At 43.3% G+C, this 18,682-nt stretch overlaps 1 protein-coding gene across 5 annotated transcripts in view; it reads right to left on the reverse strand.

Annotated features, from left to right (window-relative positions):
* The window catches only part of C8H9orf43 (chromosome 8 C9orf43 homolog), a 23,547-nt gene continuing 4,865 nt past the window's right edge, over positions 1-18,682 (reverse strand). For 2 of the 5 annotated variants that reach the window (XM_071217040.1, XM_023592171.3), the window contains exons 4-15: positions 17,979-18,046; positions 15,834-15,937; positions 13,726-13,792; positions 6,954-7,126; positions 5,932-6,082; positions 5,500-5,560; positions 5,179-5,234; positions 4,871-4,958; positions 1,685-1,720; positions 1,260-1,342; positions 547-610; positions 1-334 (exon numbers count right to left, since the gene is read on the reverse strand). In XM_071217040.1, the coding sequence (XP_071073141.1) occupies positions 129-334; positions 547-610; positions 1,260-1,342; positions 1,685-1,720; positions 4,871-4,958; positions 5,179-5,234; positions 5,500-5,560; positions 5,932-6,082; positions 6,954-7,126; positions 13,726-13,792; positions 15,834-15,937; positions 17,979-18,046 (1,157 nt within the window). In that variant the 3' untranslated portion in view covers positions 1-128. The remainder of the gene's footprint in view (positions 335-546; positions 611-1,259; positions 1,343-1,684; positions 1,721-4,870; positions 4,959-5,178; positions 5,235-5,499; positions 5,561-5,931; positions 6,083-6,953; positions 7,127-13,725; positions 13,793-15,833; positions 15,938-17,978; positions 18,047-18,682) is intronic. The other 3 variants (XM_071217041.1, XM_071217043.1, XM_071217042.1) reach the window with 3 other exon arrangements.

Consider the following 18,682-nt stretch of genomic DNA (forward strand, 5'->3'; position numbering starts at 1 on the left):
AGTCCTCTCTCCTCTCTTGTCCTTTCTGGCCAAGGCTACTGTCCTCAGGATTAAGCGTCCTCCTTTGGACTCTGGCTGCCCGGGGTGATGCCACTGGCCTGTGCCTCTTGAAAGTCCCCACTCTGTGCTCAGAAGAGTTGTTTCTCCTCGTCTTCATCCTCAGTGGCCTGAATAATCCTTAGAAGTTTGAGGTCAGGATTCCAGTTTATAACATTTTTACTGGATGCAAGGTCCATGGGGGTCTTCTCTTGGCCACCAGCCTGTGCTTCCAGCACAATCTCCACTTGAGCACTGATGTCCTCCTCTGCGGGTTCTGTCTTGGCTAATGCAGAACCTAAAAGAAGACTTGGCCATTAACTGCACCTGTAGCCTTCTCCCAAATAACTGTGATAAATGGGGGACAGAAGAGAAGGGCTGGAATGTCTTTAGGACCCCTCTGAAGGCTGAGAATTGTGCCCTCCAGGGAGGTAAACATCCTGGTCGACACAGGTTCAGCCCTCCCTGTCCTCAGTCACTCACTAAACCTCCTCTACCATAATTACTTACTATCCTTAATAGGGGAGTCTAGGTGGTTCTCAGAGTCATCTGACTTTGGCACCTCCACAGCATCCTGAAATTCAATGGGGTAAGGAAACTTGAATCAAGACTTCAGGAAACAAAGGCTTTTTCTAAAAAATGCTTTTCTTAAAGAAATTAACATCTAAAGCTACCTCCTGTGACTAAAAACAAGCTTGCATCACATATTCTTTGCTTTCCATGCTGTCCGGATAAAGCCAGCTCCCAATTCTCCCCATTCCCAGCAGTCAGCTAAGGGCTTGAGATAAGTTGCCTCCCAAGATGGCTGCCAACAATTCCTCCCCTTCTTGTATACACATGCTGTTCCTCTCATCAAGAGGTATAGTCTATTTCTCCTCCTCTTGAATTGTGACTTCTACATCAATAAAATATGGCAGAAGCACATGATGCCAATTTCATACCTACCCCTTAAGAAAGGGCTTTCGCTTTCTTGGAACTCTAAGATCACTATACTGTTAAGAAGGCCAAGCTAGCCACATGGAAAGGCCACATGACAGAGAAACAAGGCAACCTGGCCAAGAGCCCCAGTCCAGCCTCTAGTTGAATATAGCTGCATGAATAATGTCAAGCAAGACCAGAACTGTCTAGTCAATCCACAGAATCACAAAAAGTAATAGATCACTATGGTTAGCAAGCCGTAACTTAAACCAGTCCCAAACAGTGTGGTCCTGATATTCTCTCACCTGTTTCAGGGTGGGTCCTTTTATCTCCATCTGCTGCTGCTGCTGCTTTGTGTCACTTTCCTGATCTGGTAGATTTCTGTTACCTAGTGATCACAAGGTCAATTCAATCCTCTTATTATTGGCATTTCACATCCCATTGTTAGACTTCTAGCTGACCCCTAGTCTACTAGTTGACCCTTAGTCCCCAAGATAAGAGAGACCTAGGTGGCAGATAAAAAGGAGTTGGGCCTTCTGAGTTCCATGTGTGAATCTGTCCACATGGGACTGTGACCCACATCTATTACAGAATTAGAAATGAAAATAATGTGTGTTATTTTCCTCTTAGAATTCCTCTAAGAAACCTAAGGGTAGGTATCTGCAGCAGCAAAACAAACTCAAACTCAACCTTTTCAGTTGAATATTCCTTTTACCAGAATGTGATTCACCTTCTTGTACTATCTCTAATGAATCCATATTGGCTTCTGAAAAACAGAAGGGAGAGCAGAGGTAGCTCAGTAGCTGAGCACCTGTTTTCCATGTACAAGGTCCCAGGTTTAATCCCCAATACTCCTTAAAAAAAACAAAAAAATCTACTTTTTTAAACAGATTTATTTCTCTTCCCCTCCCCACCCCAGTTGTCTGCTCTTTGTGTCCATTCGCTGTGTTCTTCTGGGACCGCTTCTATCCTTATCAGCAGCAACAGCAATCTGTGTTTCTTTTTGTTGTGTCATCTTGTTGTGTCAGCTCTCCATGTATGCGGTGCCTTTCTTGGGCAGACTGCACTTTATGTCATGCTGGGCGGCTCTCCTTATGGAGCGCACTCCTTGTGCATGGGGCTCCCCTAGCAGTGGACACCCCGGCTGGCATAGCACTCCTTGCGCGCATCAGCACTGCGCATGGGCCAGCTCCACATGGGTCAAAGAGGCCCGGGGTTTGAACCGCGGACCTCCCATGTGGTAGACGGACGTCCAATCCATTGGGCCAAGTCCACTTCCCAAAGTTCTACTTTTGTTTCTTTTCCATCAGATTTCTCCCCAACTAGTCTGTAAATGCTTTCTTCATTTTTTTTTTAAGATTTGTTTATTTATTCCCCTCTCCCTGCTGCTTGCTATCTGGTCTCGGTGTTCATTTGCTGCACGTTCTTCTGTGTCTGTAGTCTTCTCTTCTCATCTTTCTCTTCAGGAGGTAATGGGAACCGATCCCAGGACCTTCCATGTGGAAGAGAGGCACTCAGTCACTTGAGTCACCTTAGCTCCCTGGTTTGTCACGTCTCTCACTGTCTATCCTCTGTGTCTTTTTTAAAGATTTATTTTTTATTTATTTCTCTCCCCTTCCCCGTCCTTCCCGCCTGCCCCCCCCCCAGTTGTCAGCTCTGTGTCCATTCGCTGTGTGTTCTGTGTCCACTTGTATTCTTGTCAGTGGCACTGGGAAGCTGTGTCTTGTTTTGTTGCGTCATCTTGCTGCGTCAGCTCTCCATGCATACAGCACCATTCCTGAGCAGGCTGCACTTTTCTCACGCTAGGCGGCTCTCCTGATGGGGCACATTCCTTGCGTGTGGGGCTCCTCTACACGGGGGCACTCCTTGTGTGCATCAGCACTCCGCGTGGGCCAGCTCATCACATGGGTTAGGAGGCCCAGGGTTTGAACCTTGGACCTCCCATGCGATAGGCAAACTCCCTAGCCACTGGGCCAAGTCCACTTCCCATCCTCTGTGTCTCTTTGCTGTTGCATCATCTTGCTGCACGAGTCAGCCCACTTTCCCTAGGAGGCTCCAGGAACCGAACCGGGGACCCTCCATATCGTAGATGGGAGCCCAATCACTTGAGCCACATTTGCCTCCCTCTTCTTTTTCTTTTTAATCAGTGAAGTAGTGAATTGCCCAATCACTTGAGCCACATCTGCCTCCCTCTTCTTCTCTTTCTTTTTCATCAGAGAAGTAGTGAATTTACATAACAATCATGCATAAAATACAGGATCCCTTAAATGCTTTCTTTCCTTTCTCAATCTCCCTTTCTCTAAAAAATAAAATCTTTCATGCTGCCAACAGAGATACTGTGCCAAAAGACAAAGCCAATCAAGGAACTCCCTTCCTCAAAGTCTCTGTTGGCTCCCTACCCACAGTGATTCTCACCTTAGCTGACACTGGAATCACTAGGGAGCTTTAGAAAATGCACTGGTGTCTGAGTCCCAACACCAGAAATTCTGACTTAATTGGTCTGGGGTATGGCTTGGTTATTAGGATTTTAAAAACTCCCCAGTATGCAGTCAGGTTGGAGAACTACTGACCTGGACATCTTAGCCTTCTACACAAACTCCTACCTACCTCTTTGCCCTGATTTACCACTCTCTCTTAACTACCCAGCACCATAACCATAGTGAACTGCTCGGTATGCCCTGAGCAGGCCATACCCTGCCAAGATGCTATGCCAGCACACAGGTTCTTCCCACTTCCAGGAATTCTCTTCCATATCTGGTAAATTCCCACATATATTCAAGATTCAGTGAAAAAATCATCTCTTCCATAAAACCGTTCTCAATTCAGTGAGGAGAAGCCACTGCTCTTAGTATACAGCTCAAAAGGGCACTCTGTCACCCAAGCAAAACTGCTCCTATTGGAGGTATCATGAAGGGTACAAAAGGCATTGGAGTGGAATTCAGAGGCATGGGAGTGCTTACCCTGGATGGGGTGCTAACCTTGGGCAAGTCCCTTCCCACCTTGGGCCACAGTCCTGGTTCTGTCTACCTCCCATAGGAAGGTTAGGAACTTCCTTAAAAGACATCACTGGTATTAGAGAGCTCAAGTGGGATGGGAGGTAAACCAAGAGGGCAGCATCCTTCTCAGGAAACATCTCACCCGAGCCCTCCTGGTGCCCCAGGACTGGAGAGTGAATTCTGAAGAGTAAACAATTATTTTCACATTAAAGTCAGCAATATCAAGTCTGAGCATGGCAGATCAATCTTCCAGAGTTTGTAATGATTCTTTCTGCTCCCTCGCATTCCCCACCCAAGCTGACAGACAGGTCAGAGGGACCAGGATAAGTCCTAGCCCTCAGCTCAGAAGTGAAGAACTCAGAAGGGAGTGCTACCCATTACCATTATCATCTCCAGCCTGAACACAAGAAGAAGTGGACAGCCTGTCAACAACTGGGAGTGGGCAGAGTGGTGGGCCGATTTCAATTGGAGGTGCCAGGCACCCTCTACCTGGTGGCTGGGAAGGTGGAGGCCCTGGAGCTCTGTTACCTCAGAAGTCTTTTGGGGCCCTTGTGAGGGGTGCCACCTCTTTCCTGCCAATGGGCCCTCAGGGGTCTTCTCATCAGTAACCTCGGCTTGCTCTTGCTTCTAATCCTAAAACCAGTCTGCCTTTTCTAAAGTAGGACCTGAAGGGAAAACTACTATGACTCATGCTCATGGTCCTTTCTCAGCAACCCACATGAAGCAGACATCTGGCCTGGCTCGCTTGTTTGGTAAATATATGATGGAAGAAGGATGTATGGTGGGCCTGCCAAGTCAAAGCATTCTAAGAATTCTGAGGGCCTGATGAAGGCAGGGTCCAAAAGGGCAAAAACGTGCTCAAATTTCCCCTCCCTCCACATCCTGGGATTCTGTCACTCTCAAACACATATTCTCCTTACCAGGAAGAGGGTCACAAATGAAGGCAACTGAACGTTGATGCACAGGGTTCTGGCTCCCTGGATCACTCTTGGCTTTCTTTTTAACCTGCTTAAACCCACATGAGAAGGAACTGAATTAGGAGTTTGGGAAGTAACAAGAACTTTTCAAAAACAATCTGAGATAAATACTTGATATCTACAATTGGACAAGGAAGAGCCCTCCAGAGAACAAGGAGAATCCCACCTCTCCCACATCCTTTCCTGTTCCAGGCTGCACCCACTTCACCCAGTCCCAGTGAGTCCCAGGACTCCCCTTGCTGCCACTCTACCTGCTTCTTGGTGGGTGTTTTCACTTTCCTCTGCTGCCACTGCTGCTTCCTGGGCCCTGGCAACCAGAGAGCCAGCTCAGTCCTCTCCTGGCTGACTGCTCCCACCCTCCCCCTGGGCTGCTTGCTGTGCCCTGCTCTGAGACAAGGACTCTCTCCCTTGAGCCAGGGGTGCTGCTTCCTGAAAAGGCAGATTCCTGAGTTTTCCCTGTGATCCTGCATGACTGTAACTACAATCATAACTGAACGGGCCCAAGTAAAGAGTGGGAAAAGTGGGCTAAGGGAGACTGGTCCCTAGTGATCTGACAGTAGCAGGAAATCTACCTTCTGTCTTCATATTATAATGTAATTTCCTCAGATGTTTAGGATATCTCAGGCCTGGTTTCTAGAGAAAGAAAAAGAAGAAAAGCTCTATTCTTTCCTCCTTTCCCCCAAACATATCCTCCCCCACAAGGCATGTAGCCATCTATTCCACATGTACATTTTGAGAACCTGGTGTTATGCAGCATTCTAGAAGGGCCGATGGAGAGAGGGAAAGGGGTAGAAAAAGAACAGAAGAAACTACTCACCTCAAATCCTTCCCCATACATTTGCTTTCATCTATATAGAGCCCAGCCCTTCTGGAGGGCTTGGGCCCAGAAGTAGAAGGACAGAAGAGAAAGAAAGAACTTTGGAAAGTCAATCCTGCCAGCTTTGAGGAGAGATGAAAACTGGGTTTTCATGGAGGTATCTTCTCTGAGGCTCCCTAGGGCAAACCTGCAGGGTGAGGCGGTGTATGGAGAGAAACATCTCAGTAGAAATTGCACTGCTAGGGCGGCTCCTTTCCAGGGGAAGGTACTTTTTCACCACAGCCAATTGTGCCTTCATCTCTGGACAAAGCATGGTCTTCTCTCCTTCTGACAAAAGACTAAAGGCAACAAAACGGCCAGTCAGTGACAGCTCTTGTAGGAGAGTGTGGCTGAGAAAAAAAAGACATGAAGAGGACTCCAAGCTTGAAGAAATTCCCATTTGGGGGCATAAGAAGGCCTGTACCAATAGGGGCTCATGTAGTAAAACCTCTCTGAAGCACCTCTAACAATCACAGCCGGATTTATTGACTGCTTACTCTCTGTCAGGCTATGTTTTTCATACCATGAATCTTCAGAATTCCTTAAGGGATGGGTATTATTATCCTCATTTTTCAAAGGAGGAAAATGAGGCTTAGAGAGGCTGAATGAATTTACCAAAATTCACCAAGCCATTAAGTTTCAATACAAAGTTCAAAAGTAATCTCACTCCAAACTACCAATACCTAGTCTGCTTCCCCATACCCACCTCATCTATTTTTTTTTCTTCTATCTGGTTGCATCATCGTCTTTTTGGTGCACTGATTCCTCGCATGGGGCCCTGAGCCTCTCCACACAGGTATGGGATGCCTTTTTTTCTTTTTTTACCAGGAGGTCCCAGGGATCGAACCAGGGTCCTCCATATGGTAAACAGGAGCTTAACTGCTTGAGCCATAGCCACAGCCACTTCCCCCACATCTCATCTATTAAAGAAGAGAGTAATGGTGAAGGTGTACACGAGAGAGCACATGGGACATGATTAATCACAAGGCCTGGTGGATGGCAAGTGCTTGATGAGTGGCAGTGGTTATAACTGTCATTGCTGCCTGTTGGTTAGTCTGAGAACTCAGTAAATAAGTAGGTGCTGGTTTCCTCTACTCATATCCAGACCCTTCTCAGTTTCAAAAAAGAGCAGATGCTCTGGCTCTTCCACGGGGCTTATATGATACTTACTCTTTCAGTAGATCCAGAGGCAACATGTCAAATTGGGCCAAGAAAGGTACTGTTTCTTGACTTAATTCCTCAAACAAGTGCACTGGGGATGGGGGAGGTACAACCACCTCTTGAGTTCTCAACTTTATTCCTTTGTGCTGCTTTCCAGAGGGATCCAGAGCTGACTTGTTTTTCTGAAAAAGAAACAGTGGAAATAACTCCCTGAAGCATTCTCTTCAAGCCCTCCATAGATATATTCCAGCCTCTCAACACAACCTGCCATGTTAATCTCCTTGTTGCCAGAACTACTCCAGCAGTTCCTGCCCTCTCTGCACTGTGGAGGTCACCATAATTTTCTCCTCTCAGGCTCCCTAACCCTACTGTTGTCTTCGGTTCATATGGCATTTAGATGTTTTATTTCTTTCAGAAACCTTACTCATTTATACACTCAAGAAATCGAACAAATATTTATTGTGCCAAGTATGTGCCAGGCACAGGTTAGGACTGGGGATTCAGCAATGAAATAAATGGACCAAGAAACTATCTCACAGACATGGCAATCTTAGAGCTCTGTGACTTATCCAAGTTTACATGCACCCAATAAATAGCAGAATTAGAATTAGAACCCCGAGTCTTATAATTCCTGGTCCATTGAAATTTTATTCCCATCACACTGGGGATCAGGTTGTTTTTTGTTATTGCTGTTTTTTTCACTAGAGCAATGGTAGGTTTACGAAAACATCATGTAGGAAGTATCAAATTCCCATAAATCCCCCTCTCCTACACAGTTTTCTCTATTACTAACATTTTGCATTAGTGTGGTACCTTTGTTACAATTCATGAAGCAATATTATTATAATTATACTATTAACTTTAGCATACTATTTACTCTGTGTTGTATAGTCCTATGGGTTTTGTATGAGTGTGTGGTAACTTATATACATGAAGATTAATTTCTAACTGACCAAAAATCCCCCTGAACACTCAATCTTTTCAAGACCAACTGTCTCTTCAAAGGCACTCTTCACCTCCCTACAGGGAGGAAAGCTAGGAGAAAAGAGTTCTGAATAGAAAATGGTTTGATGATTATTCCTAAATAGTGGTTTTCTTTTGCAAATTTTGTTCACTTAAGAGAGAGAATGGAGCAGAAGTACGGGGAGTAGTGAAGCCTTAAAACAAAAACAGACTTCTGGAAAATAGCATCAGAATAGGTAGGCAGGGCTCAACTCTCTCACAAAAACAATAGAGAGGGAAACGGACTTTGGCCCAGTGGTTAGGGCGTCCGTCTACCATATGGGAGGTCCCCGGTTCAAACCCCGGGCCTGGTTCAAACCCCGGGCTTCCTTGACCCGTGTGGAGCTGGCCATGCGCAGCGCTGATGCGCGCAAGGAGTGCCGTGCCACGCAAGTGTGTCCCCCACGTGGGGGAGCCCCACACGCAAGGAGTGCGCCCATGAGGAAAGCCGCCCAGCGTGAAAAGAAAGAGCAGCCTGCCCAGAAATGGCCTGGTTCAAACCCCGGGCCTCCTTGACCCGTGTGGAGCTGGCCATGTGCAGCACTGATGCGCGCAAGGAGTGCCGTGCCACGCAAGTGTGTCCCCCGCGTGGGGGAGCCCCACACGCAAGGAGTGCGCCCGTGAGGAAAGCCACCCAGCGTGAAAAGAAAGAGCAGCCTGCCCAGAAATGGCGCCGCCCACACTTCCCGTGCCGCTGACGACAACAGAAGCGGACAAAGAAACAAGACGCAGCAAACAGACACCAAGAACAGACAACCAGGGGAGGGGGGGAAATTAAATAAATAAATAAATCTTTAAAAAAAAAAAACAAAACAATAGGGAAAGGGCAAAAAGCTGTCAGAGGAACCTGCTTTGGGAATCTACAGACCAGGAGAATGCTGCACACCCCCCAGGAGGGCCAGGGAAAGAGAGACAAAGAAGTTGAAATGAAAACCGTGAGTTACTAGTCCCCATAGCTGGGAACAGCACCCACCCCTACCCTCAAAGCAAACAGGCCAGATAAAACCCATGGCTCACTACAGCCAACTGAGGGGGGAACAGATGTCTTCCCTCCCTGGGAAGACAGAGAGTAGAGAGCAGTTTCTCTTCAGTGAATTTGACCAGCAGAGCCTGCTTTGAATCTTGACTCTGATCAGACCAGAATCACCCACAAGTGGAAGTTGAAAGAATCACCTTCACAGAAAGATTCAACAACAAGTGCCATCTGTTGAGCAGCCAGGAAACTTCAACAAGGAAAAAAATGCTTTTAGGTTTCTCTCGCCCTAAACCTCTGGGAGCAGTTCTATATGCCAATAGTGAGTCCCTGGCCTATTTTGATAACTTAAGCTTGGCAATTTTAAAGACTTAGAATAAACTGAACCAAAAATCAAAGAAAAACCATGAAACAAAGCCACTGGGCAAAAGGGAGAAATTAACCATCATAGTAAATTCACCAACATATTCAGATGCCTAGACACCAGCAAAAAATTACAAGCTATACTAAGAAACAGGAAGATATTGCCTAGCCAAAGGAACAAGCCAAAAGTCCTGATGAGACACAGAATTTAAGTTCAATTAATCAATGATAATCACATAAATCTCCTAAATCAATTTAAAGAGATGAAGGAAAATACGACTAGAGAGATAAAGGATATTAAGAACACACTGGGTGAACATAAAGAACAATTTAAAAGCCTGCAAAGAAAATTAACAGAGCTTAAGGGAATTAAAGACACAATGGATGAGATTAAAAATACATTAGATAGGGCGGCGAACTTGGCCCAGTGGATAGGGCGTCTGTCTACCACATGGGAGGTCCACGGTTCAAACACCAGGTCTCCTTGACCTGTGTGGAGCTGGCCCATGCACAGTGCTGATGCGCACAAGGAGTGCCGTGCCATGCAGGGGTGTCCCCCACATAGCGGAGCCCCACGCACAAGGAGAGCGCCCCATAAGGAGAGCCGCCCAGCGCGAAAGAAAGCGCAGCCTGCCCAGGAATAGCGCCGCACACACGGAGAGCTGACACAGCAAGATGACACAACAAAAAGAAACACAGATTCCCGTGCCACTGACAACAACAGAAGTGGACAAAGAAGACGCAGCAAATAGACACAGAGAAGAGACAACAGTGGTGGGGGGGGTAGGGGAGAGAAATAAATAAATAAATAAATCTTTTAAAAAAATACATTAGATACAGGGAAGCAGACGTGGTTCAACTAATAGAGCATCCGTCTACCACATGGAGGGTCCAGGGTTCAATCCCCAGGGCCTCCTGACCCGTGTGGTAAGCTGGCCCACGCACAGTGCTGCCGTGCACAAGGAGTGTCGTGCCACGTGGGGTGCCCCTGCTTAGGGGCGCCCCACACACAAGGAGTGTGCCCCTCAAGGAGAGCTGCCCCACGTGAAAAAAGCGTAGCCCGTCCAGGAGTGGCACCGCATACATGGAGAACTGATGCAGCAAGATGATGCAACAAAAAAGAGACTCAGATTTCCTGTGCCGCCAAGAATGCAAGCAGAAACAGAAGAACTCACAGCGAATGGACACAAGAGAGCAGACAAAGGGGGGGAGGGGAGAGAAATAAATAAAATAAATCTTTAAAAAATATATATTAGGTACATATAACAGCAGATTTGAATTGATGAAGGACAGAATTAGTGAAACTGAGGACAAAATATCTGAACTTTAAAAGGTAGGCAAACAGAAAGAGAAGGAAAAAAATATGCAACAGGATCTCAGGGAATTGAATGACAATGCAAAACACACAAATATACCCATTATTGGTGTCCCAAGGGAGAAGAGAACAGAAAAAGGGCAGAAAGAAGATTTGAATAATGACTGAAAACTTCCCAAACCTTATGAAAGACATAAATATCAATATCCAAGAAGGGCAATGCACCCCAAAGAGAATAAATCCAAGTAGAACTACTCCAAGATACCTACTATTCAAAATGAAAAATAGCAGAGATAAATAGAGCATACTGAAAGCAGAAAGAGAAAAGCAATGTATCACATACAAGGGAACCTCAAAAAGAATAAGTGCCACCAAAAATGTCTTAAAAAGGAGGAACAAAGTTAGAGAACTCAAAAACCCAGTATGGTATTGGCATAAAGATAGACATATTGACCAAATGGAACTGAATCAAGAACTCAGAAATAGACCCTCACATCTACAGTCAAGTGATCTTTGACAAGGCTGTCAAATCCACCCCACTGGGCCAGAACAGTCTGTTCAATAAATGGTGTTGGGAGAACTGGATACACATATCCAAAAGAAAGAAAAAGGACCCCTGTCTCACACTTTATACAAAAATGAACTCAAAATGGATCAAAGACCTAAATATAAAACCTACAGCCATAAACCTCCTAGAAGAAAATGCAGGGAAACATCTTTAAGATCTTGTGGTAGGTTATAGTTTCTTAAACCTTACATCCAAAGTATGAGCAACAAAAGAAAAAAGATAAATGGGACCTCCTAAATTAAATGTTTTTGTTCTTCAAATTCTTTGTCAAGAAAGTAAAAAGGCAGCCTGCTTAATGGGAGAAAATATCTGGAAACCACATATCTGACAAGGTTTGATATCCATGTTAAATAAAAAGATCATATAACTCAACAATAAAAAGACAAGCAACCCAATTAAAAATTAATCAATGTACCATTGATAGTATACTTTGGATAGATTTATGCTTTATTAATATGTATCAGTAAAATCCATCTGTTAAAAAAAAATAGGCAAAAAGACTTGAAGTAACATTTCTCCAAAGAGGAAATACCAATGGCCAAAATGTACATGAAAAAAACATCCAATATCACTAGCTATTAGGGAAATGCAGATCAAAACAAAAATGAGATACCATTTCATGCCTTATAAAATGGCCATTATCAAAAACACAGAAAGGCGGCAGACGTGGCCCAGTGGTTAGGGCATCCATCTACCACATGGGAGGTCCGCGGTTCAAACCCTGGGCCATCTTGCCCCGTGTGGAGCTGGCGCATGCGTGGTGCTGATGTGCGCAAGGACTGCCGTGCATGCAGGGGTGTCCCCCACGTAGGGGAGCCCCACACACAAGGAGTGCGCCCCACAAGGAGAGCTGCCCAGAGCGAAAGAAAGTGCAGCCTGCCCAGGAATGGTGCCACACACATGGAGAACTGACACAACAAAATGACGCAACAAAAAGACAGATTCCCGTGCCGCTGACAACAACAGAAGCGGACAAAGAAGACGCAGCAAATAGACACAGAGAACAGATAACCGGGGTGGGGGTGGGGGAGGAGGGTAAATAAATAAATAAATAAAGCTTTAAAAAAAAGTGTGGAAATATATAATATTAAAAAAAAAACAAAAACAGAAAACTACAAGTGCTGAAGAAGATGGGGAGAAACAGGAGCATTCCTTCCCTGTTGGTGGGCATGGAGAATGGTGCGGCCTCTGTTGAAGACAGTTCAGCAGTGCCTCAAGAAGCTGAATGATCCAGCAATACCATTACTAGGAATATATTCAGAAGAACTGAAAGCAAGGACGTGAACCGACATGTGCATACCAATGTTCACAACATTATTCACAATTGCTAAAATATGGAACTAGCCCAAAGTTCATCAACTGATGAATGGTTAAACAAAATGTGGTAAACAGATACAATGGAATACTATTCAACGCAAGAAGAAATGAAATCAGGCTGCATATAACAACATGGATGAACCCTGACGATGCTATGTTGAGTGAAATAAGCCAGACACAAAAGGATAAACATCACATGGTCTCACTAATAGGAACTAAATACGATGAGTAAAATCACTGATTAAACTCTAGGGTTTAGGTTACTACGAAATAAAATGTGGGTTGACAATGGGAGCTGATGCTCGATGCATGTAGAATTTTTAATAAGGTTTATTGAAAAAGTGTGGAAACGAATAGAGTTGATGGTAACACATTATAATGAGTATAACACTGCTGATTTAGAAATGAGATTGTGGTTGAAAGGGGTAGTCTGTGGATGTAACTGTCAATTGAAAGGAAGTTAGGGAAAAATTACGGTATGTAGAACAGTGATTTCGGTGGTGGATAAAGATTGTGGTTAACAGTACAAATATAAGAATGTTCTCTCTTAAAATGTTAAGAATATGATGATACATGGTAATTACAACTAATGTAACTTATGGACAATATTTAATAGTAATATTGTAATATTTTTGCAGCAATGGCAAAGAAGATATATCAATTCTAAGAGATAACTATAGGGGTTTTAAGGAGGTATGGGGATTTTTCCTGTTGGAGTAATTAAAACGTTCTAAATTTGACTGAGGTTATGACAGCACAACTCTGTGATGAAAATGAGTACCGCTGAGTATACACTTTGAATGGACTGTACAAAACTTGGAGTTGCATAACATAGGGAATCCAGTGGTGGAAAATGGACTGTGGTTAACAGGACAAATATGAAAATGTTCTCTCATGAACTATAACAACTGTATAATAGTAATACAGGGTCAGGTGGGTTGCAAAAAAAATACACCAAATGTAAGATACAGGCTATAGTTAGTAATATTTTGATGATGCTCTTTCATAGTTTGTAACAAATGTTTCAGAACAATGCAAGGTATTGTGGTGAGGCGATGTATGGGAACCCTATATGACGTTAGGCATGTTTGTTTTGTAAGTTTACAACGTTTACTATGTATTTATTGTTTATGTATGTTCATATAAGAACGATATACTTCAATAAAATTTTATTTAAAAAAAAAAGAAAAAAGAAAAACACTACAGGGTAATATTATAAAGTTTTGGCCAACATAGAACTCACCAGAGCAGATTTTGTTCTTTTCTCCTTTCTGTCTTGGCTGTTGACAATAGGTGGCATCTCAGCCGGACTTGAAATAAGAATAACCGACTTAGTCCCAGACATTTTAAAGAGAAGCACCAATGAGATCTGTGAATGACTATCATGAAGAATTCTCTCTAATCAGCACTCAAAGATGGCTGAATGGGAGTCGAGCAGTACATATTGCCCAAAGGCTGCTGAAGACCCCTCACCCTCACATCAAAATTACGTTCATCCTGTTCACTTACATAATCCAGGTATTTACTTTCATAGCATTAATCCAAAGTAGTAAATATATACTTAGGTGTGGGTATAGTTGTAATATCGGTTATATAAAACAAAATGGCCATCAGCGCTGGGCATTGCCTGGAGGGAGAGCCCCTTTTCGAGAAGGGATTTTCCAGAAGAAAAAACTAGTTGATCTGCAGGAGCTTGCTGTGAAAATGGAAACTCACCCATGAGGGTTGTAGATAAGTAACCTGATGATAAACCAGTTATGGCCCAGGAAAGAGAGTGTATTAGAATGGACAAGCATATTATAGTAGTAAATATATACTTAGGTGTGGGTATAGTTTTAATATCGGTTATATAAAACAAAATGGCCATCAGCGCTGGGCATTGCCTGGAGGGAGAGCCCCTTTTCGAGAAGGGATTTTCCAGAAGAAAAAACTAGTTGATCTGCAGGGGCTTGCTGTGAAAATGGAACTCACCCATGAGGGTTGTAGATAAGTAACCTGATGATAAACCAGTTATGGCCCAGGAAAGAGAGTGTATTAGAATGGACAAGCATATTATACTAACCAATGTATATCTGCTCCTCACTCTGTAAACGCCTCCTCTGTAAAATGGAAACTATGGAAACTTAACATCAGCCATTCTGAACATTTCCTTCCTTGCTTCCCCATTTGCTCTCTTTAAGCTCCCCATTCCACCTCTTCCGCAGAGCCCCTTCTACTTTCTGAATGGGATGCCTGATTCTTGAATCACTCAATAAAACTGTGAGATCCTGAATTATATGAAAAGTTTTTCCTTTACACATCTGACTCCCCCATATTACTGTAAACTCCAAGAGGGCAGAGACCAAATTTGTTTTGTTCTCACTGAATCCTCATTGCTTAGCATAGAAGAGGTACTCAAGAAGTATTTTTTGCTCTCTCCTCTTCCTTTTTCCCACCGAGAACACGGACATGATGAATGGAGTTCTAGCAGCCACTGTTGACCTTAAAAGCACCCAGAATCACCTTGAAGATGGAAACCATGGGCTAAGGATGATGACCCAGAAAACTAGAAGGAACTCGGGTCTCTGATTATCTCATGGAACTAACATATCAGCCCTGGTTTGGTCTGTCTACTGCTGAACTTCTTACAAAAAGGAAATAAACCCTTAGGGTTGTGGGAGGTTTTTTTGGTTGTTGTTTGTTTGGTTGGTTTGTACCATACACGTATAAAAAATGCACATATACAGAAGTATTCACAGGATCAAAAGAATAGAATAAAATGAAATGAAAAGAAATTCTCCAGTCTCAGCATTTCTAAATGGTCATTTAACCAGTATTTAAAAACCTCTGTGGTCTACAAAAGAATAATCACTTTCTTCCAATGACTGTATTAGCAAGCCTTTGGGCCTTTACCAAATGATCTCTGCCACCACACTCTGCCTTGTACACAAGTTCTGTATGCTAGTCATTTTGTTCCACTCCACCAGGCCTTGGGGTTGAAATTAGAAATTCGTGTACTTTGTTGAGAACTTTTTTTCTAGTGGCTGGTGGCTACTAAGAAAAACTAATCATTAGAAAGCATTTGTTTCTTAACCAAACCCCACAAATACATCAGACTCTATCTTGTCTGTTATTCACCATGTAGAATTGGATGTAGAGAAGTCCCACAACAAGAATTTCAAAGTGCATTAAAAGAGAATTCAGTGTAGCCAGAGGCAGATGCCAGAGACCATAACATTTTTCTCTGCTTGGCCTCCTGCTCGTTGCAATGAAGCAGCTAAAAGGAAATCACAAAAGTCCTGCAGAGGACATGCTTAGGGATTTGCAGAATATAAGAGTTGAAGGTTCCCGAGTTCTAGACATGAAACTCACATTTTCACACACTTCTCTGGCTTTTCTGGGATCCACACTACAACCATATTTCTAATATCTTGTGAGTAGGGAAGTGGTGTTTCATTCAAATTCAGCACTGAAAGCTAAGAGAAAAAGAGAAAGCCTGTGTTATGGCCTGAAGGTTCCAGCTCCAGATGGCATTCAATATCAGGCCAAGGACTACTTCAGCAGACATCAGTCTGGTATTTTGGCAAGAGTAAGCATTGGTAAGGGAATAATCTTCCCCACATCACTGTGACATTAAGGTGACATTTAGCAATCCCAACCCCATTACATATGAGGGTATCTCAGGGCTTACCTATAGGGACCCTACTCATTCTGCCCAGGCCACTCTGAAGACTTGTATATCCCTGCAGATAACACAATCAGCAGTTTGGAAGCAGGGGGAGAATTGGTAGAGACTGAAGCAAGTTTTCCATTTTTGCAGCCTGTTTACAATTATAGTCATCTATTTAAAACTTTAAAGTGTTAACCCTTCCTCACATTTAGGTTATTTACAATCCTAGAAAACAGGTACCCATAGAGATCTTGTAAATTATCTAGTCCATATTCCTAGTGGGTATATGCACAAAAACACTGTTAAAAATAAGATTGTCCCTGAGAAAAGGAACTGATTGGTTTGGGGGGTGAGGGGGAGGACACAGGGGAGACTTTTCATTGTAAACCCTCTTATGCCTTCTGAAATTAGAACCATAGATATTTATTATCTGTTCAAATAATTAATTAAAAATAATTCAATCCAGCCCTCTTGCTTGAAAGAAGTCAAAGAGGTAAATTGATTTGTTTCTTTTTTTTTTTCCAAATTCTACTCAATTTATTCATTTTTTTAAAAGATATTACATTCAAAAAATATGAGGTCCCCATTCACCCCCACTGCCCCCACCTCTCCACTCCCCCCACAGTAACACTCTCCCCCATCATCATGTCACATCCATTGCGTCTGGTGTGATTTGTTTCTTTATCCATTTGAACCTACCTACTGTCCCTTTCACTCTCTGCCAAACGATACTGAAAAGTGAAGTATTTCAGGGGGGGAAAAAGGACTCCAGTAGGAACTTGAAATGGTAGAAAATCTCTCTTTACTATAGAAAACTAAGAGGGTTGTTCTTCTAAACCCCTGATTTAACTCTATCCCCTAAATAGCTGTGTGCTTTGCCCAAAAAAACCCTCTGGACCTCAGTTTCCTCAATTGTAAGATGCATGACATCGATGAAGTAGACCATACTAATGTTTCCCAAATTGCAACTACAACTTATTCATGGGCCATCAAATCAAATTTGGTGACTTGCAGTCCAACTGTGTAAAAGTGAAATAGAATGAAATAGGACAGAAAATATCCAAGAAAGGTAAGGATCATTTCATGACATTTTTGTTGTGAACTGTGGGTCAGTGCTAAAACAAGTTTGAAAGCCATCAGACTAGATGATCTCATGCCCCATTTCAGGTCTGACCTTCCCACATTCTAACTTTCCTGTATTATGAGATGGCAATGTTTACTGAACATGTTCTGTGCGGGTTAGAGACAGGAAATTCACGCTCTTGCCAGACCTCCACAAATCAATTCCTTTTGCGCCTGGGACTTCTGGAGACAGGAGAGCATGTAAAGCCATTAGCACAAAGCCTAGCATATAGTAAGGGCCCAATAAAAGGTAGTTATTTTTATCATCATCATGATCAAGATCATTATTCAGATTATAGTCGTCCAGAGGAAAAATGTAAAATAAAGGTAAAACATTTCGGGAAATGGACTTTGGCCCAGTGGTTAGGGCGTCCGTCTACCATACGGGAGGTCCGCGGTTCAAACCCCTGACCTCCTTGACGTGTGGAACTGGCCCATGTGCAGTGCTGATGCGCACAAGGAGTGCGCCCATGAGGAAAGCCGCCCAGTGTGAAAAGAGAGTGCAGCCTGCCCAGGAATGGCGCCGCCCACACTTCCCGTGCCGCTGACGACAACAGAAGCGGACAAAGAAACAAGACACAGCAAATAGACACCAAGAACAGACAACCAGGGGAGGGGGGGAAATTAAATAAATAAATAAATCTTTAAAAAAAAAGGTAAAACATTTTATTCCCACTAGTAAGGAGAAAATGTTGAGGAAGTACTTCTTCAAATCTGTGACTTACTTTTGGAGGTCTATCAGTATGGTTGATCATCAAACCTCTGTCAGGTAAATCCTTCATACCTCTGAACTCTAAAAAATGAGAGTTTCCCAAAATTAAACAGAGACACAAAAGACTTACAGAGAAGATAAATTTAGTGCTATGAGAAAAACTCTTCTACTTATCTATAGAAAGCCTTGGGCTTAATACTAACTAAATGAATGAAGGGTCTCACCATCTCCTTAAGTTTTGTTTGCTTGTTTTTCCTAGACAGACATCACAAATAGCAAACACTTCATAACTATTTGTAGCATCAAACTGAATTCATAGCCTATGCCTCTCTCCAGCTAGATGTTGTGTCACCATCAATAAAATTTAAGAACCTTTGATGTAGATGTTCAAAACATGTTGAATGAATAAATGAATAAGTGAATGAATAATAAAGAGGTGTAAGATAAAGACCTGAATCCTCAGCCTTCTTTACAGATCCCTTCATGATGTAGGTCCCTGACTTCTATCTCAGTTCCAGAGCCTTATCTCTGACTACTCTTCCACTCCTATTCTATGTTCCAGACATACTAAACTATTTGCTTAATACCTAAAGAGTTCTCTCCCATCTCCAGGACTTTGAACATATTATTCCTATAGTCTGGGAATGCTCTTCCTGCCCCACCTCCCACTTGCAACCCTCACACACTAGGCTGCTCAAATTTTAGGTCTAGGCACAG

The sequence above is a fragment of the Dasypus novemcinctus genome, chromosome 8 (assembly GCF_030445035.2).
Source record: "Dasypus novemcinctus isolate mDasNov1 chromosome 8, mDasNov1.1.hap2, whole genome shotgun sequence".
Classification (NCBI taxonomy): Eukaryota; Metazoa; Chordata; class Mammalia; order Cingulata; family Dasypodidae; genus Dasypus; species Dasypus novemcinctus.